This window comes from Talaromyces rugulosus, chromosome VI (assembly GCF_013368755.1).
Source record: "Talaromyces rugulosus chromosome VI, complete sequence".
Classification (NCBI taxonomy): domain Eukaryota; kingdom Fungi; phylum Ascomycota; class Eurotiomycetes; order Eurotiales; family Trichocomaceae; genus Talaromyces; species Talaromyces rugulosus.
Genome location: NC_049566.1, coordinates 2,306,254 through 2,327,839, shown reverse-complemented (window position 1 = coordinate 2,327,839; position 21,586 = coordinate 2,306,254). Strand labels below are relative to the sequence as shown.

Here is a 21,586-nt window from a genome sequence, read left to right as displayed (position 1 = left end):
ACCGTTCCGGGAAAGGCTCAGCGGAGCTCCGCGAAGACGCGTTCCACCCAAACATGCAACAACAACAGCATCTGACAATACAATATCATCTCACGTCGCTGTCACTGGGTCTGTGAAAATCTATAATTTGAGACTGTGAGACTATTTTATATTGCAGTGTTGACCTGCCCTCCCCAATGTCAACCCCCAAACCCCGCGGTCGACCCGCGAGGCGGAAATCTGATGATACTGCATCAAGCATCGATCAAGATGTGACAGTTCCAACAGTGAGCCACACACACAACCCATGCAGATCGCACATCGCAGGTCGCAATTGATGTAGCTAAAACCTTTTTACAGCAAATTCCGGCGCCTGCAACCCCTCGGTACACGACATTAGCAACGCCGTCTGCGCTTCTTCGCTCGGTCACTCGTCGGACTCCCCGCGCTGCTCCTGTGACACCCTTTGGCCTGCGCGCAATCCAACGCCGCGGCGCTAATACGCCTGGTCGAGATCGAAGACGTAGTACTCGCGGTCCGCAGAGAGAAACGGCTTTTGATTTGTTGAAGAATCTGGGCAGGGGTAATTTCTTTAATACCACTGTCCATCATTTGAACGTAGCTGACTCTCAATAGCTCTGGCTCCTGTATCTAAACCAATTCAATCCTCGCCTCAAGATGAACGATCATCGACACCGGATGTTTCATCGCCAGTGGAAGACGAAACATTGGTTCTCGACAATGAGCCATTACCTGAACGTCCACGGTTGTCACTGCCGATTGATGAAAGCGGGACAAGCGAAGATGGCAGCTCGGATTTACGGCCGCCGCGAATGTCGGTGGCCTTTGACGATGACGATATTACACAGCACTCTATTGAATATGCACGACGAGATATCAGCATTAAAGATCAAGAACGGAGGCGCATGACCTTTGGGAGCGATAATTTTGAAGATCTCACGCGGCTGGACGTGTTTTCAGAAGCGGGAGATTTGACGGCACTTCAGCAGGGCAGTGATAACGTCGTGGAGGATTCTCCTCTAGGACAAGCAGACTTTGGCGGGTGAGTATTACTTTCAAATCGTGTTTATCCTCTCTAACAAAGATTTTTAGGGGTGACACCGAAGACCTAGGTCGCTTCAGCTTGGATTTTACTTTCCCTACTCCACCTCCAGCGGTAGAAGCTGAAGCCTTGCCAAATGAAGAAGATAACTTCATGCTGGATGTTGACCAGCCTGATGTCGGACTAGCCTCTTCAAGCCCCAACGGCGAAGCAGGTGATTTCGGAGGGGTTTCAACAAATATGCCCGAACAGGTTTCCGAGCCTGGCACACCTGGGGTTGTTGGCGGCGGACTACGCGATGAGCCCCTGGCGAGAAGCCGAAAGCAAAAAAAGCTGTCCCGCCATGGCATTCCCGTCCCGAACCTACCGTCCGGCGTGGTAAAGCGACTAGCCATGCGCTTTGCGCGCGCTGGGGCTGTGAAGAAGGCGAAAATCAGCAAGGAAACCCTGGCTGCCGTCGAGCAGGCTTCTGAATGGTTCTTTGAGCAGGCTAGTGAGGATCTTTCTACGTATGCCAAACATGCAGGTCGGCGGACGATTGACGAGAGCGATGTCTTGACTCTGATGAGGCGGTATGTTTTTCCTAGGAGCATTTTCTCTTCTTTTTCTCTTTCTAATAATAAGCAGACAGCGTCTTGTCAACAACACCAACTCGGTATTTTCGCTCGCCCAGAGGCATTTACCGAAAGAGCTACTGCAGGACATGCGCCTGTCTTTGCCTCCTTGAAGTCTCCATACTGCTACTATCAGCGCGCACGCAACATACATATATTGGCTGGCGACAGGCTAGCAACCTCCAACCAACACTCCTGATAGCTAAAAGGGGGCTTTACATTGATTGATCCGGGGTTTGAGGTTCCCGACTAACTGACGTCGAAATATTTATATTCATCTCCAAAGCCTATCATACAGGAATATTGCAACAGGATACATTTACGTGTTTTTGCTCTGACGCATCCTGCGGACTGCCTCATTCGGACGCTTCCGAAGCAACATCCACAGCATGATAGCGGTGGACACAGAGAGGCCATACCTGTTGGACAAACAAATCAGCTATGAACCTTGGGAGCAGGTGTTTTGTATATAGTACTTACCAAGTGAAGATATACTGGGCGTGATTATTCCTCAAATTCACCTGGGCGGCTCGTCCGATGGGGATACCTTTGGCTTCTCGGTCCAGAGACTCGATTAGATCGGGAGCTACAACGAGTCAGTATAGATTCAACAACTTTTTTTTTTAAAAAAAAAACATACCCATAGTCTGCTCAATAAGAATCGGCTGACTCTTCGTCAACTCCGCCATCTCCTCAATATCCGGGAAAAAAAACTGCCCCTTGTCCGGTCTATTATCCGGCGTAAAATAATTTTTCTGTATTGGCTCCCTCAACAAACCCTCGACCACAACCTCGCCCTGGGGAACACCCAGTGGCCTGTCTTTCTGATCCTTGAGCTTTCTCGAAACCCAGCCACGGTTGACTAGCACAGTACTCATACCATCTCCGCGCTCCAGCGGTGTAATCACAAAAAACCCATCTTCACCTTCGTGCATACGTGGACCCACGAGCATTTCTTGATCGTGACGGAATTTTCCGCGCGCGACGATGCGGCGATAGTCGAATTCTGGGATTGCGTTCGGGTCGAGGCGTGGTGGCAGCGGTAGTGGTGGTTTGACCAGGCGGTCTTCGAATTTGGCGATGAGTTTGGTTTTCCAGTCGAGGCGCTGGACTTGCCATGTTCCGAGGGCGAAGGCTGTGATGGGTATTAAAGCTAAAAAAACAATTAGCTATGCACATGTATATATATATAGATAGATATAGATATATATATGAGTGTGTGTAACGCACCTAGCAGGACCAGTCCAGGACCACCATGTCGACGCCCAACACGCACAATCTTGGATGGCTGGTCAATGGGCGATATCCACTGCGGATCATCGGCGAGCTGCTTGCTATTCCCAGAGTTGTATCGAAGCTGTTGGCGCCGGCATCGTAGGCATATCGAGTCGAACGCCGCTGAGGAGGACTGTGGTTGTTTTCGCAGAGCTGATCGCGCGGAGATGCTGGCGGCCTGGGACAGGCCGGGAAATAAAAGCTTCATCGGATGCGACTGAGCATACGTGTATGTGTGTATAAATTAGTAACGCCTGGTCAGGCGCAAAGCTGTCAAAACAAATATTGTGAAGGTTGAGATATCTCGGGACGAAATTCCCGCGGTCCGGGGATCAGCGGAGGCCCACTCGTGCTGCGTTCCAAGCTAGCCAAGCTTCCTCTCTCTCTCTGTACAAACATCTCTGGCATTTGCATCTGGTTTCTTTTTAAAATCATGCAAATAGCCCATCATGTTTTATCAAGGTGACCTGCAAAGCGGGATTGCTCTCGCCGTGCGCGAAGCCAAGTCAGTCGTTTGTTTTGTTCGTGGTATGTCGCTATTCCCCGCATTGACAGAGAAGCTCTACTAAGTGGCGAACGGTAGACGATCAGGATGAAAGCGCCAAGTGGGAGAATGAATACTTTGAAGATGATGTATGGCTTTTTGGTCTTGCATTGCATCGGAGAACAACCAGCTAACACTAACCCTGTCTAGATAAACCAGTTACTATCAGACAACTCGGTCACGCTCCGTCTCACCGCTGGCACTCAGGAAGCCGGGTTTCTGACCTCGATATGTCCGATTCAGGCCTTTCCGGCTGTGCTTGTGATAATGAATGGGGTGGTTCAGGATTATATTGCTGCAGGCACGCACAAGGAAGATTTCCAGACGCGGTTGAAGACGGCTGTTGTTAATCGCAATGCACAACAACCATCGACTTCCACTACCACTAGCACAGAGACGACGAGTGATGCGAATCAACAGCCACCGGTTGCGTCCAGCGTACCTACAGAACCATCGTCACAACCACGACAAGTGACCACCAACGAGCAAAGACCCGTTGAGACAACACAGCCTGCAAGACCGGCACCACAGCAAACCCAAACAGACAAAAAAGAAAAGGACCGGCGTGCACTGCAACTCAAGCTCCAGCGCGAAAAGATGGAACAAAAAGAAGAACGAGAGCGAATCCGAAACCAAATCAAACAAGACCAAGAAGCTCGCAAGCAACGCTCAGCCGAAGAACGAAACCGGTCTAAGACGGCAGCTGCTGCTGAGACCCAGGGTACTTCCACTGTACCTGCTGCAGCACAGAATACCAGTGGTACTGCATCAGCAAGAAAACCCGTCTCAGAGTATCGCCTGCAGGTTCGTCTGTTTGACGGCAGCTCTGTTCGCGCCAGTTTCCCGCTCTCGGCAACAATACGCAAAGATGTCCGTCCCTGGCTGGAGGGCCATCGAGGTGGTGACTCGCAGCCTTATAATCTCAAACACATCTTGACTCCGCTTCCAAACTACACCATCTCCGCCGCCGAAGAAGAACGTGCTCTAGAAGAGATCGGCCTAGGACCTACAGCCAGCCTTGTCATGGTGCCCGTGCCATCCTACATCGAGGCATATGCCTCTCCATCATTGACAGATAGCCTTCCCGGCCGAGCAGTATCAGCAGGCTATGGTCTGGTCTCGGGAGTAGTTGGAGGTGCTGCTGGTCTTGTCGGGTCGTTTTTGGGGATTGGCGTTTCTGCTGCTGCTGCTGTGTCTTCTAGGCAAGCGGCAACGAGCTCATCAGACGACTCGAATCAGTCGACAGCTACCTCCTCAAGACCGACTCCAAGGATGACTGGTGGTGGAATCAATGTCCGCACGTTGCGGGACCAAGAGCAGGATAGAAATGAGTTCTATAATGGGAATACTGTAGGTATTTCCGTCAGCTTTTCAAAATGTTCATTCGTGACTAACAATCCTACTCTACACAGCTGAACTTTGAGCCCAAGCGAAATGATGATCACAAGAACGACTAACGAGCAATCTGAGTGTATTATTTTTACTTTCTTTTTCTGCTTTTATTATGTATAAATTCGGGTCTTTCGCTTCTGATCATGAGAGGAGATATTCCGGCATGGCGTCACGAAGTCTTGTTTGAATTTTGTTTATTCTTATGGTGAATAAATAATAAAAAGATCTGAGGGGAGCATGTTCCTTTTTTTGGTATTTTTGATCTTCCTTCAGATAAGAGACATGACATGACATGCAGATAGCCATGTCCAAAATAGACTTGGCTATCTGCATGTCACAGTAGTAGTATTATACAAAACCCGACACAGAAAAAAAAAAGATGGCGTTATACATCTGACTTCATACGATGTCTGGCGATGGTATCTATGCTATGCAACACAAAAGAAATCACTGGCTCTCTTCTTTTTAGCCAGTTTTTAGTAAGGCTTAGCAGCAGCCTGGCAAGCCTTCAACTGATCCAAGTACCATCCGCAGATGCTCATGTTGCCCTGGTTGTCGTCCATGCACTTGCGGAAATTTTGCACGTCGGTGGCACACGCAGGGTTTTCGAACGCCGAGGCAGAGTTCTGGCTGGCGTAGAGACCGTTGTCCATGGGCTGGGCGGCGGCGGCGTCGTATTGCTGGGGCTGCTGTTGCTCAGCAGGGGCGCTGGAGCCGCCACCAAAGAATCCGCCGATGGCATGGCCGATGGATGAACCGACTGCGACACCACTGTTTTGTTGTTTCGTTAGTTTTTGTTCTCTCTTCAAGTTGACCAGTATGCAAGACAGGTTCGGTAGTGAGTTTGTTAAGACTTACGCAGCAGTAGAGGCCATTTGTCCGAACAGACCGGGTCCAGCGCTCTGCTGCACAGGAGCAGCCTGTTGAGCAGGGGGTTGAGCAGAGGTCGAGTGAGGTTGGCTGCGCTGTTGCTGGGGAGCGGCAGGTCTGGCCGGAGCAGCAGTAGGGCGAGTAGGAGCGCTGCGGGCAGGGGTGGCACGACCACGGCTTTGACGAGGCATTTTGATGGTTTTTGTTTGGGGGGATAGATAGACTGGTGAGGGTGTTTGTTGTAAAGAGCGGTGGTGGTATAAATGTATGGAGGAGAGAAGCAACTCGAAGCGTCCCGGTGTTGAAGGCAAAACTGATTATCCGAGTGGGCCCGAGGAAGGTGCCAATAAGCACGCTGCTGATTGGCCCTCGGCGTTAAGCCTCGGAACTCCATACAGTATATATTTAGCACTTCACAAAATATATAGATATAATATACAATTAGGTACTTATATGGAGTCAGTGGAAAGGCTGTTTTTTGGGCTGGAAACCGTGACTCTTCGACGTAGTACTGCCTAGCCTTTCAAGGAATATTCCCCCATGATTTACCATAGATATCTGTTTGTCTCCTGGAAGATCTGATATCAAAAACATTAATATGTATTAATATGGCGTTGGACACAGTAAATAAAAAACCTGGCTAGTATTGTCTGGTATATATGCAAGCCTGGCTATATATATGAATAATTTAATTCAAACGTTTATTCAAACGATGAGTTTCTCTATTTGGAGCCTGTATTAAGTTTAATTACTCAATAGGCCATGTAAACGAGAATTCTCTACACCATTGTAATTGACTCTACAATGACAAAGTGGAACGTGATTATCTAACATTAATTTGCCCCACCGCCCTTCAAATATCACGGGTTCCTTCCCCAAATCACTTTTTTCTTCCACCCCGCTCCCAGACTCTTAACCAACCCCCAAACCATTGACTTCCTCCTGCATTTTGTTGGATATAAGGACTGACCAAACTGCCAAATCTCCTTCTGTTTGTTAGTAGTTAACATGCTGAGAAAGTTTGCTTTTTCTTCAAACTCTAGCGCCCAGAATGAAAAGTCCTCCCTCATCAAGTTCTGCGCAAACGCCATCCAAGGAAATCATATTACGAGAGATCAACCAGCATCTTTTGCATTCTCGTGAAGAAAAGTGCTTTGAATACATTAATTTGCAAGAATTTACTGCCAAATCTCTCGTCTCTGAACTTGGTGGTCCAGAATTTGAGCAATATGTGACCTACCACACGCCTTAACTTTGCCGAGTATTGTCGGTGAATGCGGCTGGCCTGGGTCAACACTAGGGCGTGGAAAGACACGCAGACCTAGATATTAATTAGACAGCCAGTAGTTCAGCTACTGATTGTGATGAGATTCTCTTATGTTGGCAGTGCTAGAGACTGTGTGACAGGGTACGTGGAAACGTATGAGCGTCGCGGTACAACCGACACTGTTAGTACGCAAAGAGAGGTACTTTTATAATACTCCTTCCCCTTTTTAAGAAGAAAAAGGATTTATCTAATATTCGTTAGACAATTTTCCGGTGCCTCCTTCCCAAATTGCATCCCAACAAACAATCACCCTCACTCGAGGACAACTATGGGGCCTGGCCTTGCCAAATGGCCAAAATGAAAATGATTCATTCGATCTATTTTTGGATGACTTACGGACACTTGCAACAAGGCTCATCACTCTAATGGGCTATGACCCCGCATGGTTGGATCTGTTGGCGTCTGTGATATAAACCATATATATTGACCGCCCAAGAGACCTTTAATCTTTTGGTACACACGTATCTATATTCCGAACCAGTCCTACATGTAGCTATATGGAGGCCAATTCTCCGTCGTCGGCCAATGTACTATATCCCGTTTGTTCATGTATAGACTCGGTCTAGTTAGAACGTTACGTATCATGCACTTATTACTTTCTTGATTCAATTGCACGGTGATGTCTTTTGTACATGTAGGGCAGAAGCACCAAACGCCGTCCTCCCAATCGAATTCTGGGAAATGCAAATATATTCATACATCGTAAAAGAGTGAGTATAGAAGTCTTGAAACAATCACTTGGCTTTGCCCTTCTCTTTGGCTCTCTTGTCCCTCTTCATGGCCTTCTTTTTCAGACGCTGCTCTTTGCGAACATCGCGTTGCTTTTCGTTCTTGATTTGGTTGCCCTCTCTCTTGGCCCTTTTTTCCGCCTTTTTGGACATGAATTCTTCCTTTCTATTTTTGGCTTTTGTTTTGGCCGTCTCTCGCCCCGTGGGTTCATCTGTAGCCAGCTCGATGTATTCGGTGGAGTCTTTGAACTCCTTTGCCGCGTCGTCTTTTGCAATTTCTTTGGTTTCGTCTTCTGATTCAGAGTCAGAGCTTGAATCCGAATCCGAGTCGGGTTGCGGACGACTCGTGGACTGCGGCGTATCATTTGATGATTCTTGCGAGGTTGCTACCGCTAGAGCTAGTGATTCAGGCTTGCTCTGTTTCTTCTGAGCCATCAGTGCTGCTTTGAGCTGCGCACGCGCTTTTTCTTTGGCCTGTTTCTCGGCGCGCGCAATGTCGAATTTGTCATTGCCAGCCTATTTAAAAAGGAATGAGCCAATGTTCGTTTCGTGTCAGGATGAGGTAGGTCACTTACAAGACCGCGAGAAATAAATCGCCGAGCGGCTCCCTGATCTAATGCCATTGTGCGCTTCTCGGGCTGTTTTTCGAGGTTTTCGATCTTTGCGAAATATTGTTTCAGGCGAGTTAATTCTGTGTTGATGGGGTGGTCTTTTGCATCGACGCCGTGCAGTCGCAAGTAGGCTAGTATTCTGGGTTAGTACTTTTTTCAAAAATAATAATCCTCATTTTCTTTTATGACATACAATGCAAAAGTGATTCCAGCGTATAAGTAACCAGAACATGCAGTTTTGCGCGGTCGAGCAAAGGTAGCTTTCGCGAGGTTTCTTCTAATGACGATCCCAGGAGTTTCTGTAGCGTTTCTTCTAAAGCGTCGATATTCTCCTCGAGCCGCTCAACAGCTGGTTGTAGATCGACGACATCCATTTCGACTTTGTTTTTCGACTTGGTTGTTGAATTTGATAGTTGCAGAATAATGACGGACGACTTTTTTTTTGTTGGAGATCCGCGGGCGGTGAGAGCACGCGGCGGGTCTTGTGGCGCCTCGGCCGCAAGAGCTCAGAAACATTTAAATGTTACAGAGTATAGCTCTTCGACTTTTCAACTGCTAGCCAAGAACGTCGAGAACTGGCTGCAGCTTCTCGTCCTTGAAAAACTACAACATCGCGAAATCACGACTGTTATATTCACGAAAGAGACCTCCAAAGTGTCTGCGAAACTACTCCGCCGTCCGCTCCTGCGGATTGGTGTTATTAGCGAACATGGCTTCGCAACCTGTCAGTTCTTCACAGTGTCATCTCGCCCTCGTGCGTTGGCGGCACGGACTTACTCGACAAAACAGCAGCAATCGTCGTCGTCGACAGAGTTGTCGCTGAGAGCCACCAGCGGCAATGAACAATACCCCGAAACAACAGGCGGCAGCTTGTCTGGACGGATACATATCATCGGCATGGGAAATGTTGGTTGCTTTGTGGCCCATTCGCTAGCATCGCGAAAGACGCGACCGCCAATTACGCTGCTGCTGCACAATCGTGAAATGTACACCCAATGGATTCGGCGGAAAGAGTCGGTCTCGCTGATGACGAATGGGCTGGATGATATAAAGACTGGGTTTGACGTGAATGTCCTGGATAGGAATATCTGGTTTTCGCTACCGTATTCACCGAATGCTCGTAAGAAAGGTGTGCACTCATCAGAGGAAGAAGAAGATACAACAGTATATTCGACTCAAGGCGAAGACTGGAACTCGATGGAACCGGAAAAGGATGACGAGGAGATTGAATGTCTGATTGTAACCACCAAGGCGCCCCAGACGGTCAACGCGCTGAACTCGGTTAGCCACCGCTTGACTCCGGATTCTACGGTGCTTTTTCTTCAGAATGGGATGGGGATCATGGACGAAGTCAACAGGGTTGTCTTTCCCGATCCCAACACTCGGCCACACTATATACAGGGTGTTGTGTCACACGGCTTGAAAGGGTTTCAGAATTTCCACATTGAATATACCGGTATGGGCACTGTGATTCTCGGCGCACTGCCCTCGCAGGGAGCTCCAGATGTCAGAGAGGAAGACTGGGCCCCGTCTACAAAGTATCTCCTACGTACTTTGACATTGACACCTCCACTCGTGGCTGTTGCTGAGAGCCCTACAAACATTATCCAATATCAGCTGGAAAAACTGGCTATGAACTGCGTCATCAACTCGTTCACCGTTCTCCTGGACTCGCAAAATGGAGAGCTTCTTTACAATTATCACATCACACGAGCGATCAGGCTCCTACTAGCCGAAATCTCAACTGTCATATGCGCATTGCCAGAACTAGAAGGCGTTCCAGGAGTCCAATCCCGGTTTGCAACAGAACGACTAAAAGATCTAGCAATCAACCTAGCCAACAAAACCGCAGCGAATACGAGCTCCATGCTCCAAGATATGCAACGGCTACGAAGAACTGAGATTGAATATATCAACGGGTACATTGTCCGCCGAGGCGACGAATTGGGTATCAAATGCGCCTTGAATTACATGCTTATGCAGCTGGTGCTAGGCAAGAACTATATCCTGAGACAACGAGATGCGGGTGCCGTGCCGTTTGATTTTTCGAATTTGGAAAATGATGACGAACGATAAAGTGCTGGCCAGGCATTTCATTTCAGTCCAGCTTCGAAACCGTTTCGTTGCACAGGTGTTTTATCTGGTTCCATCTATCTATCAAGACCTTGATCTTTGATGCCGTCGAGTCGACCGTTTCTGCTTTGAGCATGGTTTCCAGGTTGTCGATTGTGACGTTGGCTTCCTTGAGATAGGCTTCGAGCCAATATCTGATAATACTGTTCACTTTTTCCGAGTTTGGAGTCACAGCACCACGGCCTTGGATGTAATTGCGCCAGTCGCGCCGAGACATGCATTTCATGCTCGCAGCAACCTCGGTGCGGAAACAGGGTCCGGATTCGGTTGTGATTTGGTAGTTCCTTTTAGCATGTTTAATTAGCGTTTAGGGTTTGCATAGGGTTGATATACATAGCATCAAACGAGTGTTTTTTTTCTTTTTAACATACCCATAATATTGTTGAAATATCAACTCTTCTTTCTCCGCCGTGGTGAGATCTTTAAATATGATGTCGTCCAAATACACTGTATCGGACTCGTTTTCTTGGAGGCAGAAGCCATCTGCAGTTGTCAGTACTTTGCCTATTACAGTAAGTGGGGGGAAAGCCTACATTCAATCAGGAGAAGATCATTTGGATGTGTGCCATAGCTCATGTAGATTTCCTCTCCTTTTTCTAGGAAAAGCATTAGTAAACTATGCATCCTAATTTAGAAAGGCAAATTACCATAGCTTTTGGTGGCCTGAAAAATATAGTTTTGTCCATCAAACTCCACATGGCATTGCTTTTAACCGTCAGAATTAACGCCTTAAAGGGTTTTTAAAGAATTCTAGAGAAAACTCACTGCATCATCCTTGTGATTGAAATAATCCGCAAACGGCACCAGCACCATAGCTTCATTAGCATCTTCCGGGGGCTCTTCGCCAGGCTTCACATAATAAAAACTCCGTGTATTCACAATCAGCCAGTAATACAGAAAGGCATCCCAGTCTGTATCGGGAAACACGGCCGTGACGCCCTTCCACGCAGCCTGTAGCCGCTTCTCCTGCTGCGCAAGCTGGTTCTGATGCTTTGTTGCGTATTCCTGAACAAGGGGCCTTTTGCGAAATGTGTTCCATAGGCCAGATGCCGATGGTGGTAATGTTATGGACGACGAGTCGACAGCCTGGGGAATGATGGCATGAGCAGAGTTTGATTCGCGTAGTTTCTCGGGCCAGAGAATGGGCATGCTCTCTTCAAAATCTTGACGCGTTGGCCATGTTGCCTTCCACAGACTGTATTTTTTGAGGATTTCTGGCTTTCCGTGTGTGAGAAAGGCGGCGAGGAGGCCGTGGATTGGTATTCCGTCAACAAACAGGTTTGTGAATGAGGGTGGGATGCCGTCGACGCTCAGCATGACTGATATGGGCACAGATACCATCACCTCGTTTGCCTAGAGATAATTTAGCATTTCTTGAAAATTGAAGCATGTGTTTCTTCGGATGTTTGGAAGCTTACTTGGATGTCTCTGGTTGCTACCATCCCCAACCCCCGTCCGGGAAACCGGGCTGGAGCGACGCCGTTGATCTCGACCCCTTGTGCAATGGACCATTGCATGAATTCAGTATGCTCTTCTCCGGGTGGGCTGAAGGACGTCATTTTGATACGCCGGTAAATGTGGATATGGATATTGCAGTGTCAATCGATGTTTGACACTGGATTCAATGTGCAATATATATCAAGGAGACATGGAAGGCTAAACGTTGGATAAATGCAAATCTCAACACCAAAATACTAGCATATCAACTGTAATAGTATAGCACAGTAGCATCAAAGTGCTGCATTCAACAGAGCTATATATTGATGGTTGTCTTTGTTTGCCATTGTTTTTCCCTTGTTTGTCAGAAGAAGAAAACGGGGCTAGCCCTAATTCGGACCTGCGTTCGGGGAATAGCTTCCGCGCCGGCATGACATCGGCTTCTGCTCGACAACATTGAATCTCGCGGTACAACATCATAATGTCCTCCATACAGCCGTGTTCGACACTGGCACGCCGGGCCTTGAGTCGACATACGGCATTGAAATGTCAATGCCATCGTCAATATCTGGGCGCAGTGCGGTCCTTCTCCGTGCTGAATCGGCCGCCGCCCAACTATCCCGGCCATGTTCCGTTGACAACCATTGAACGAAGTGCCCTCGCTATAGGGTCGGCTTTTGGGTCTCTCGTCAATCCTAGGAGAGGAGGTTAGTTATTAATTTTTTTTCCCCCCAAAAAAGCTTGGGTACGTCAATGTGTCACTAACAAGCTATTAAAGATCTCATCGCCGCCCTCGGCGAAGCAACTGCAACACCATACTTTATATACCGCCTCCGCGACGCCATGCTATCGAATCCCACCGGCCGCCGCATCCTCCGAGACCGACCGCGCATATCCTCCGATACACTCTCCCTCCCTTATCTGCGCAGCTTACCGGACAACTCCGTGGGACGCACGTACGCCATGTGGCTGGACCGCGAGGGCGTTTCGCCAGACACCCGCGACACTGTGCAATACATTGACGACGAGGAATGCGCTTACGTGATGCAACGGTACCGCGAATGCCACGATTTCTACCACGCCGTGACGGGGTTGCCGACCATGGTCGAGGGCGAGTTGGCATTGAAGGCGTTTGAGTTTTTGAATACGGTGCTGCCCATGACAGCGCTCAGTTTGGCGGCCGTGGTAAGGCTGAAACGCGCAGAGAGAGAACGGCTGTTTGCGTTGCATTTGCCCTGGGCAGTGCGTAGTGGGTTGGGCAGTGAGGAGTTGATTAATGTATATTGGGAAGAGCAGTTGGAGCGCAATGTGGATGAGTTGCGCGCCGAGTTGAATATTGAGGCACCGCCGGATTTGAGGCAGATACGACGCATGGTTCGGCAGCAGGAAAAGGCAGAACGGGAGAAGAGGGCTGCCAAAGGCACTCAGTGATGGCACAAGCACTGTTAAGTTTGCAAACAAGCATAGAAGAACAACTGTATATTATAGTGTGATGTAAGATATGATACAATTTTGCACTAGGCCAATGCCTTTTAAATTCGTAATCGTTTCATTTCAACAGAGGTCTGGGTATAAAGGGCGTTTGAAAAAAAGAAAAACAGCCCACTCATCAAATGACTTGGAACTTTTGAATTCCGAGGGCGATTATTATTATTTTTTTCACCCAAAGAACAAAGTTTTATCTGAACTACAAATCCAACAGGTCGTCATCATCGTCCCACCCGGCTTTCCGCCGATTGAAAACGATCTTTTGTTCCTCTTCTTCTTTGCGAGTGTTTTCGGCAACGGCGTTCAACAGGTCCTTGAGCTGGTCTTCGGTCACCTTTTGGCGCAACTGGCCCGTCTGGGCTAGCATGATGAGACGGTTCTCGATATCGGTGGCGCGGGATTCCTTGACGAGGCGGATTCGTCCCAGGCGATCAGCGGCAGCCGGGTCGAGAATCTGGGTGAGGATGGCAGCGCGTCTTTCAGCTATGGAACGAAGTCAGTCTTGGCCTTTTCAAAAATATAGAGGTCGCTTCGGAGGGTTGTATACTTTCTGCTTGTCTGGAAAAAGGGGTATTGTTAGCACAGTCGAACGAACTTGTTGTTCAGAGCACAACTATACTGACCTCCTCTCATCCTGGCCTTCGTCGCCTCCGGCCCCGCCACGACCGCCGCCGCCGCCTTGTTGTTGCAGCTGCGCGAGACGGGCTCTCCGGATCTGTACGCGTCAGTTCTGTGGAATCACTGCCTAAGAAACTAGGTGTTTCGAGCGGGGTAGGACGGGGCTCGCTCACCTCTTCCAACTCGGAATCAGCCATGATGATGTCTTTTCAAGCTTAGAGCGTGGCGGGGACAGTTTCAGAAAAAAAGGTCCAAAGGCGGGGTTATCCCTATGACCGACTCGGAGATCCAGGTACGAGCCGAGTTCAAATGGATTGATCGTGGATGAAATAAAGAAGCATGTGGCATGTGGCATGTGTCTCGAAAGAATTGCGCGACGACAATTGGATTATTGATTGGGTCTCTGGGGTTGGGTTTCCCCCACCTTGTGGCCTGAGGCATCAACGATCCGAATGCAAGCGGGGGTCATCGTTATTCATTGTTCGATCCAACATGATTTCTCTCTCTCTCTCTCTCTGTTCTCACAGACTCTCGGATTAGCAAGCAAGGGGTTTTCGACAGACAATCGTCCTAGAGCGTGACCATGACACCGATGTGACGATGTCTTGAACGCTGAAGCTCGGTTTGTACGGGACCTATCAATAATCTATTCAGTTCTGCGGGCGATGTTACGATGGGCGCTCTAGTCTGTTCGTTAGCCTCAGGATCTGTCAGTAGTACACGCAGATCAATCTCCAGTATTGAGACACGATTTCGTCATTTGTCTGAGAGCTCGGCAGGAGCTGTGCAGAAATAGTAACTCGGTGACGATCAGGCTTTCCAAGATCCTACTACGTATGTATATGGTGACGATCGAGTGTCCCCCTGTCACTTGTTCGACGTGCCGCTAGTTTTAACCTGCGTCGTACAAGACAAGAGTCGCTCGCCAGCTCCTTTCCTGATCGGTTTTACGGGCTAAAAAAACCCTTGCAAAGCACAGGCCATCGTCTTGGAGCACGGAGCTTTCTTTCGGAGCTCTCGTACGGACACGGACCAGTCGACGGGTTCACCAGCCTCCGAAGGCGTCTCGATAATAAGCCGATTGTTGATTAGACGTGTTTTGGTTCCCGTGATGGCTGACGGTGCTTCAAGGTTGTGATGGGTAATGCGAACTGTAATGCGAAATGTGATGCGGCACTCATGGCGCATTGGCTGCATGTAGAGTAGCGACGAGGCCGGGCAATTAGCTGGAAGCCCGTAACTTACGGGGTAATCGATGATAAAGATAGCATACTCGTAGACGAGAGAGAAATAATAATAGGCTAATACAATAGCATATTAAAACAAGTACGGCGCTAGGTCAGGTGATTGGCTGAGATCGCGTGATTCCGGCTGTCCTCATTGGGCCAAGTGGGGCGGCAACCAAGCCTCGGCCAACGGGAGGCAGGCACGCTACGTAGGAGGAGGCAGTGAGCGAGTGGCAGGAGCTACCGGCCGGAGGAGCGCCTTCCTCAGTCCAGTTTCTGCCGCCCACTGGACTCTTTTTCCGTCTTCTCCTCTTTCCGTATGCAAACACTGTCTGTGTATGCACGGCTTTCCTTTCTCTCCTCGATATCCTCATCCTCGCTGCGGTCTATTTCGACAGTATTATCCATTCCCCGTCCTTCTTGCGAGAACTGAATGTATCTGCCTGCGCTAGGCAGTGGATAAGGCCCCGACTACTGCCAAGCGGCTGCGTTCGCCGTTCGCCGTTCGCCACTCTCATCTCGCTCCCCCCGGGCCACTCCTTCGATTTTTTCGATCCTTCTTTCATCAGAGAGCATTGTGATCGACTCAATCAACCTCGCGTGGCTTCCCTCCTTTGTCACCGCCGAGATCTCATTCTTTCCCAACTTGGCCAGGCAATTGACTTTTGTCCGGCCTCTCCTACGACATCTTTCTTGCGGGGGACCTCGTTCACATATCCAACAACGAAACGACACTTTATCTTGACAAGAATTCGCATTTGACGCTCCTTTCTGCCATATTCTCAATTTATGCCGCGTCGACTTTCCATTCCTAAATAATCCCGTCATGGCCGAGTAAGTCTGTGGTTACCCTGCATTTCCTCCAGGAAGTAATTAGCGATATGGTTCTGACAAATTTGCGTAGCCTCATTTCCCTCCATACTTACGGTCATTCCAAATTTTTAACAACACCCAGCATGATGTCTCGGCCGACTAACCACAAGCGATCCCAATCCGTGGAAAAGCGGTCGCTCTCACCCGCACGATTCTTAACCAAGATGAAGTCCACCAATGCCCTCTCTGACATGCGAAATTCACGGAGGACTTCGCCTGCCGGGTTAGAGGACGTGTCAGAGAGCAACTTCAACACATTGAGAGACCCACGCATGGCCAGCACCTCCGACCTGTCTAGCACATCAGACTCGACACATCACCCTGATTTGAACAATGAAGTAGCCACACTTAGCGCAAAACTTGTTCAAGCCATCAACAACCAAACTCATCTGGACGACTCGCTCTCCGCCACTCGCCAGGAATTGGAAACCGCCCAGGACCGATTACTGGTACTAGAATCCGAAAATGAACACTTTCGCACTGATCTATCGAGTGGCATCCTGATCAAGCGAGTCGACGTTGAATCCGAGATTCTGTCTATGAAAAATATCCTGGAAGAGGAGCAGGCAAGGCGAACAGTGGCTGAGAAGGAAAAGAAAGAAATGGAGCAAGAATTAGAAACCCTGACTGCGGCGCTTTTCGAAGAAGCCAACAAGGTATGATCTTCGCAAAAATGATGAGACGGGGGGTACTGACATTGTCACAGATGGTTGCTGCAGCGAAACAAGACCGAGAAGCAGTAGAGAAGAAAAACGAGCAGCTACGAGCTCAGATTAAGGACACTGAAGCTTTGGTTTCATCGCAGAAGGAACAACTTTCCGAACTGAAGGCCGTCATGCAGGAGATGAACAGTGTCCGAGACGATACCGACACGACGCCCAACACATCAACAGCCCCCTCCTCTCCAGCCGTGGTGATGCAAGGAAACCTCAATCGATTACTCGACACGTCAAATATCTCTCCCGTCTCCGCCGGTTCTGCCGATGTTTCTCCCGCACCTTCAACCAGCTTCTCCCACTTGCTCAAGCCAATCTACCGTACAGATATGGTTGCTTATGATGATTTCCGCGATCTGCTGAATTTGGCCAAAACCTCAAAACCTCCTAGTCGCATCCCGAGTGGTTCTTACGGTGGCTTGAATGTGATGGGCCTTGGTAGTCTGACTAGCAACCAGAATGCGTCGACGGTCTCTTTGAATCATGCGAACGGCCAATCGCAAACGCCAACCGGTAGTCCACAGCCGAGTGTTTCGCATGCACCCTTAAAAGATACTCGCTTCTACAAACGGGTTCTCACCGAGGATGTTGAACCTTCGTTACGCCTGGACGCTGCTCCCTCGATATCTTGGCTTACTCGCCGATCGGTGTTGAGTAGCGTGTGCGATGGCGGCCTGGTTGTAGAACCCATGCCCGCCAGCTCCAGAAAGTACAAGTTTCCATGTGCGCTCTGTGGAGAGCGACGTGTCGGCAGCGAAAACGAGCGTACACACCGGTTCCGAACGTCTGATAACGAGAGCGCTCCCAGGTACGCTCTTTGCACACTTTGCCTCGAGAAGATGCGTGCCTGCTGCGAGCTTACAGGCTATCTTCGTATGATCCTCGACGGACACGTCCATGTCGAAGATGTAGAAGAAGAAAGGGAAGCGTGGGAAGAAACGATTCGCCTCCGTGAGAGACTCTTCTGGTCACGATTGGGCGGCGGTGTTGTGCCTTCGTTTACTTCACCCTACGAGTCTGAAAAATCATTGCCAGTAGACGCTGCAACCACGGATTCAAATTTCACAGGGTCGGAACCGGTCACCGAAACTCCACCGGTTCTTCCAGCCAAAGACGAGGGGAGTCCCCCTTCATTACCGCCAAAAGACAACGAAGCCGAAGTCAAAGTCGAAGCCGATCCCTTCCAATCAGACGTCAAACAAGTATCGATTGGCGGCACTGTTATTTCAACTGAAAAGACAGAAGGTGATGATGAGAAAGCAACTATCAATCAAGAGGCTTCTGCTCCTGACGAAGCGGAAGACACGCCAGCAGAGAATCTGTCGCGCGACCCGCCACATTCCGATGCTGTTACTGAGTCTGTGTCATTGCCTGAGACTGTGACTCAGTCCAAGCCGACGAAGAACGAAGCCGATACGCCTGCCGCCATGCCAGGAGCATTTGATCAATGGTAATGACCTGCTCGATCGCATTGGCAAAACTATCTTTTCGTTCGGCTTCACCTCGACATCCTTTAAAGGCATGCTGCCTTTGATCACCAATTTGGTATCCGTTGATTCTACAACCTAAGATCGACTGGTCGATCGCCTTATTGTATAATTACCTAACACTTTATTTCTCTTGATGCGCCTGGGTGCCTGGTGCACTCTACATTCATCTACGGATACCATATAGTCATCGACACCAATATTTTTTGTTACATCTTTTACTGATTTCAATTTTTCGATTTTTGGGCATTGCAATTTGAAACGAATCTCGTTGCTTTTCTCCTTTGTTATACCGTTTCTCGTCAACTTTATACAACATGACGAGATCACCGAAGCGATGAGACGTGTGGGATAGACTAATACCCCTATCACATTTCCGTCCTCATTGCGAATTTCACGCGTTGCATGGTCATGAACTCTGAAGTTCTTTGGGCTGGGGTGGCGTTTTTTTGGGGGGATCTGCATGCATTTTATTTGAAAGAACTTCTTTCTCGCCTCGCTATGTTAATCTCGTGTTATTGCACGAGACACTTGAATGATTATTTACCGTAAATTTAATAGCATATTGCATATACAACTGATTTAAACACTTTAATGCTGACTATTTCCCTTTGTATACTGGAGTGCAAGCATGCTCTAACAAACCTAAATGACGCTTAATCACCTTCTGAGACAAAAAAAAGTTTTTATCAAATTGGTATGATCGCACCCAGAGTTTGATGGAAATAATGGAGCTTATCTCAGCCCTAACATGCGGCGTAATCCATCGCAATGATTTCCTGATACGGTTAGTAATTGGCGGCGGAATTTCTGTTATTCCGGCTGCTACTGGTGGTCTGTGCGTTGTGGCCCGATATGGTAATAAGCTTATTTTAAGAGAGATGACAACTCTCTATATTAATTCATTATATAGAAAGTCGAAATTGCTGTTGAAATGATTTTAAAATGATTTTCAGCAAGTATTTAACTCTTTCTTGACCGCTCATCTTCGGTATGATCACGTCGAAGGTGGCACCATGGCGATGGCGTCGATCTGCAATCACTCCATCTCTTTCAATTAGTACTATTTGTGCTATGCCCTACTCAACTTTTACCTCCTTGAAGGCTTCGACAATAGATAGCAATCGTCGACTCTTTGAGTACACGTCTGGTCGATGGATGTGAGTTGATCAACGATGTCCCCCCGCATCGCGACCTTGATAGCTGCTTATACATGTAGATACAACGAAAACATCCGTCTCACTGAACGCTATGGCGAGTTCAACGTCGATGCGTTGAAAAGCGCCGCTGCTCAGTCGCTACGGAGACGCGATACAGATGTCAAAAGTGTGTCAAAGCTTGCCGAAGGAGGCTTCAACCGTGTCATACAGATCACCATGGTCGATGATACTCAGATTCTCGCCCGGTTGCCGTATCCCTCAACTGAACCAAGACGATTAGCAGTTGCCAGCGAGGTGGCGACTTTGGCTCTTCTCCGTGCTCATGGTCTCCCTGTGCCCCGTGTGTATGCCTACTCAACAGATGCTAGAAATCCCGTTGGTTCAGAGTATATTATCATGGAGAAACTATCAGGACGACCACTTGGTGCTTGCTGGTTCGACTTGTCAGACCAGCAACGCCTCAAGGTACTTTTGCAACTTGTACAGCTAGAGACAAAAATCCATACTATCGAGCTTCCAGCTAGCGGAAGCATATACTATGCCAGAGACCTTCCTTCGGATTCACCACGCATTGCCATCTCAGACTCGGATTTCTGTATCGGTCCCAGTGCAGCCCTCAAATGGTGGTTTGCTGAGCGTTCCACGCTTCGTATTGATCGCGGTCCTTGTAAGTGCCTCACACATTCGCTTTATCTTCCTCCTCACCATATGTACTAGGTGTGGACGCAATCGATGTTCTCCGCAACCCTGCCTTGAAAGAACTGGCTTGGCTACGTGCATATGGCCGGCCGCGCTTTCCATTTCAACGTGCGTATCGCGAGTCTATGGAATACCAACTGTCCCTCCCAAGTGACCATATTCGTTCACTCGAAGAGTACCTTAAAATTGCTCCTGGACTACTACCGCCGAATGAATTGTTGCGCCCTCTCCTTCGCCATCCCGATCTCCAGACAAACAACATTTTTGTCTCGGATGACTTCGACATTGTCGGATTGATTGACTGGCAACATGCATCTGTGCTACCGCTCTTTCTCGCCGCTGGGATTCCCAAATTCTTTCAGAACTACGACGACCCTGAATCGCTTGCCTTTCGACCACCTCCTCATCCAGATCTAAGCGGCATGGACGACGATGAAAAGGCCGACGCTCTCGATGACTTTCGGCGTCGCCATACCCACTTTTTCTATTTGGCTTTCACGCAGCGTTTCAACGAACCTCATTTCTGCGCCATGGATCAGCCTACTAACATGCTTACCCGCCGCATCTTTAGCCATGCTGGCGAGCCTTGGGAGGGGAATAATGTCCCTCTCCAGGCGGACCTTGTGCTCCTTACCAAACTCTGGCACGAATACTCGGCTGGCTCGTGTCCGATATCATTCCCTTCGGCCAAGGAGGCTGATTCCATCATGCACCTACAAAACATGCAGGAAGAGGTTGATCTTAACCTCAAACATATCCGCAATGTGATTGGCATCGGTATGGACGGTTGGACCTCCTCAGACGGATATGAAGCTGCCTGTTCCCGTGCTCGTCAGATGAAAGTTGATGGTCTTGGTTCTCTCGACACCGAGTATGAACGCGAAATGACAAGTCTTCACTGGCCGTTTGATGATCACAACGAGGACGAGTAGCCGCAACTTTGCTTTTCCTCTGTCGCTGAACTGCTTACGACCAGGGACCTTGGCAGTCGAAATTGAACTATGGGTACCAAGTGTGCAAGAACTTCTACATACAACGGATGTGAGGGCACCCGCCGTGCTCCGTCACGCGCGATATGGCCGCATCAGCAATAGTCTAAACTTTGATTGATCAGTATATATTGAGATTTTTAAAATCTAGGGATTTATGCACACGACTTTGTGGGTTTGACCGCTGTTTGATGCTGGCAAATTGAGGAGATTTTGGGGATAAAGGTGTGTTCAGCTTATCCGAGGACAAAGCGAGACCTAGGTCGTAAAATCTATCTCGATTGAGAAGCCTCCTGTCCAGCCGCAAACACAGAGACGAGAAATGCGTTTGCGAGAATTCTATACAGTAGGTACGAT

The 21,586-nt window shown here is 48.8% G+C and overlaps 11 protein-coding genes across 11 annotated transcripts; 6 read left to right on the top strand and 5 right to left on the bottom strand.

The window, feature by feature from the left end:
• Positions 1-176: 176 nt before the first annotated feature.
• On the top strand, positions 177-1,769 carry TRUGW13939_11178 (uncharacterized protein; the record flags this gene model as incomplete). Its single annotated transcript, XM_035494286.1, has 5 exons — positions 177-266; positions 340-562; positions 616-1,042; positions 1,093-1,614; positions 1,670-1,769. 5 exons carry the CDS (start codon positions 177-179, stop codon positions 1,767-1,769), a joined length of 1,362 nt encoding a protein of 453 aa, XP_035350179.1.
• Positions 1,770-1,975: 206 nt separating this feature from the next.
• Positions 1,976-3,139, bottom strand: TRUGW13939_11177 (uncharacterized protein; the record flags this gene model as incomplete). The annotated part of the gene is made up of 4 exons (XM_035494285.1): positions 1,976-2,075; positions 2,137-2,242; positions 2,297-2,809; positions 2,887-3,139. 4 exons carry the CDS (start codon positions 3,137-3,139, stop codon positions 1,976-1,978), a joined length of 972 nt encoding a protein of 323 aa, XP_035350178.1.
• Positions 3,140-3,380: 241 nt separating this feature from the next.
• TRUGW13939_11176 (uncharacterized protein) lies at positions 3,381-4,932 on the top strand (the record flags this gene model as incomplete). Its single annotated transcript, XM_035494284.1, has 4 exons — positions 3,381-3,459; positions 3,515-3,564; positions 3,626-4,825; positions 4,888-4,932. The coding sequence occupies 4 exons, from the start codon at positions 3,381-3,383 to the stop codon at positions 4,930-4,932; spliced, it is 1,374 nt and encodes a 457-aa protein (XP_035350177.1).
• A 411-nt stretch (positions 4,933-5,343) lies between these two features.
• Positions 5,344-5,928, bottom strand: TRUGW13939_11175 (uncharacterized protein; the record flags this gene model as incomplete). The annotated part of the gene is made up of 2 exons (XM_035494283.1): positions 5,344-5,638; positions 5,726-5,928. The coding sequence occupies 2 exons, from the start codon at positions 5,926-5,928 to the stop codon at positions 5,344-5,346; spliced, it is 498 nt and encodes a 165-aa protein (XP_035350176.1).
• A 1,870-nt stretch (positions 5,929-7,798) lies between these two features.
• On the bottom strand, positions 7,799-8,777 carry TRUGW13939_11174 (uncharacterized protein; the record flags this gene model as incomplete). The annotated part of the gene is made up of 3 exons (XM_035494282.1): positions 7,799-8,308; positions 8,368-8,534; positions 8,597-8,777. The coding sequence occupies 3 exons, from the start codon at positions 8,775-8,777 to the stop codon at positions 7,799-7,801; spliced, it is 858 nt and encodes a 285-aa protein (XP_035350175.1).
• Positions 8,778-8,826: 49 nt separating this feature from the next.
• On the top strand, positions 8,827-10,479 carry TRUGW13939_11173 (uncharacterized protein; the record flags this gene model as incomplete). The annotated part of the gene is made up of 1 exon (XM_035494281.1): positions 8,827-10,479. The coding sequence occupies one exon, from the start codon at positions 8,827-8,829 to the stop codon at positions 10,477-10,479; it is 1,653 nt and encodes a 550-aa protein (XP_035350174.1).
• A 22-nt stretch (positions 10,480-10,501) lies between these two features.
• On the bottom strand, positions 10,502-12,095 carry TRUGW13939_11172 (uncharacterized protein; the record flags this gene model as incomplete). The annotated part of the gene is made up of 6 exons (XM_035494280.1): positions 10,502-10,820; positions 10,908-11,019; positions 11,070-11,132; positions 11,184-11,241; positions 11,302-11,889; positions 11,955-12,095. 6 exons carry the CDS (start codon positions 12,093-12,095, stop codon positions 10,502-10,504), a joined length of 1,281 nt encoding a protein of 426 aa, XP_035350173.1.
• A 359-nt stretch (positions 12,096-12,454) lies between these two features.
• TRUGW13939_11171 (uncharacterized protein) lies at positions 12,455-13,404 on the top strand (the record flags this gene model as incomplete). Its single annotated transcript, XM_035494279.1, has 2 exons — positions 12,455-12,680; positions 12,743-13,404. The coding sequence occupies 2 exons, from the start codon at positions 12,455-12,457 to the stop codon at positions 13,402-13,404; spliced, it is 888 nt and encodes a 295-aa protein (XP_035350172.1).
• A 256-nt stretch (positions 13,405-13,660) lies between these two features.
• Positions 13,661-14,276, bottom strand: TRUGW13939_11170 (uncharacterized protein; the record flags this gene model as incomplete). The annotated part of the gene is made up of 4 exons (XM_035494278.1): positions 13,661-13,944; positions 14,009-14,019; positions 14,085-14,176; positions 14,253-14,276. 4 exons carry the CDS (start codon positions 14,274-14,276, stop codon positions 13,661-13,663), a joined length of 411 nt encoding a protein of 136 aa, XP_035350171.1.
• A 1,988-nt stretch (positions 14,277-16,264) lies between these two features.
• On the top strand, positions 16,265-18,348 carry TRUGW13939_11169 (uncharacterized protein; the record flags this gene model as incomplete). The annotated part of the gene is made up of 2 exons (XM_035494277.1): positions 16,265-16,834; positions 16,885-18,348. The coding sequence occupies 2 exons, from the start codon at positions 16,265-16,267 to the stop codon at positions 18,346-18,348; spliced, it is 2,034 nt and encodes a 677-aa protein (XP_035350170.1).
• A 1,026-nt stretch (positions 18,349-19,374) lies between these two features.
• TRUGW13939_11168 (uncharacterized protein) lies at positions 19,375-21,172 on the top strand (the record flags this gene model as incomplete). The annotated part of the gene is made up of 3 exons (XM_035494276.1): positions 19,375-19,541; positions 19,601-20,208; positions 20,259-21,172. The coding sequence occupies 3 exons, from the start codon at positions 19,375-19,377 to the stop codon at positions 21,170-21,172; spliced, it is 1,689 nt and encodes a 562-aa protein (XP_035350169.1).
• Between the last annotated feature and the right edge of the window lie 414 nt (positions 21,173-21,586).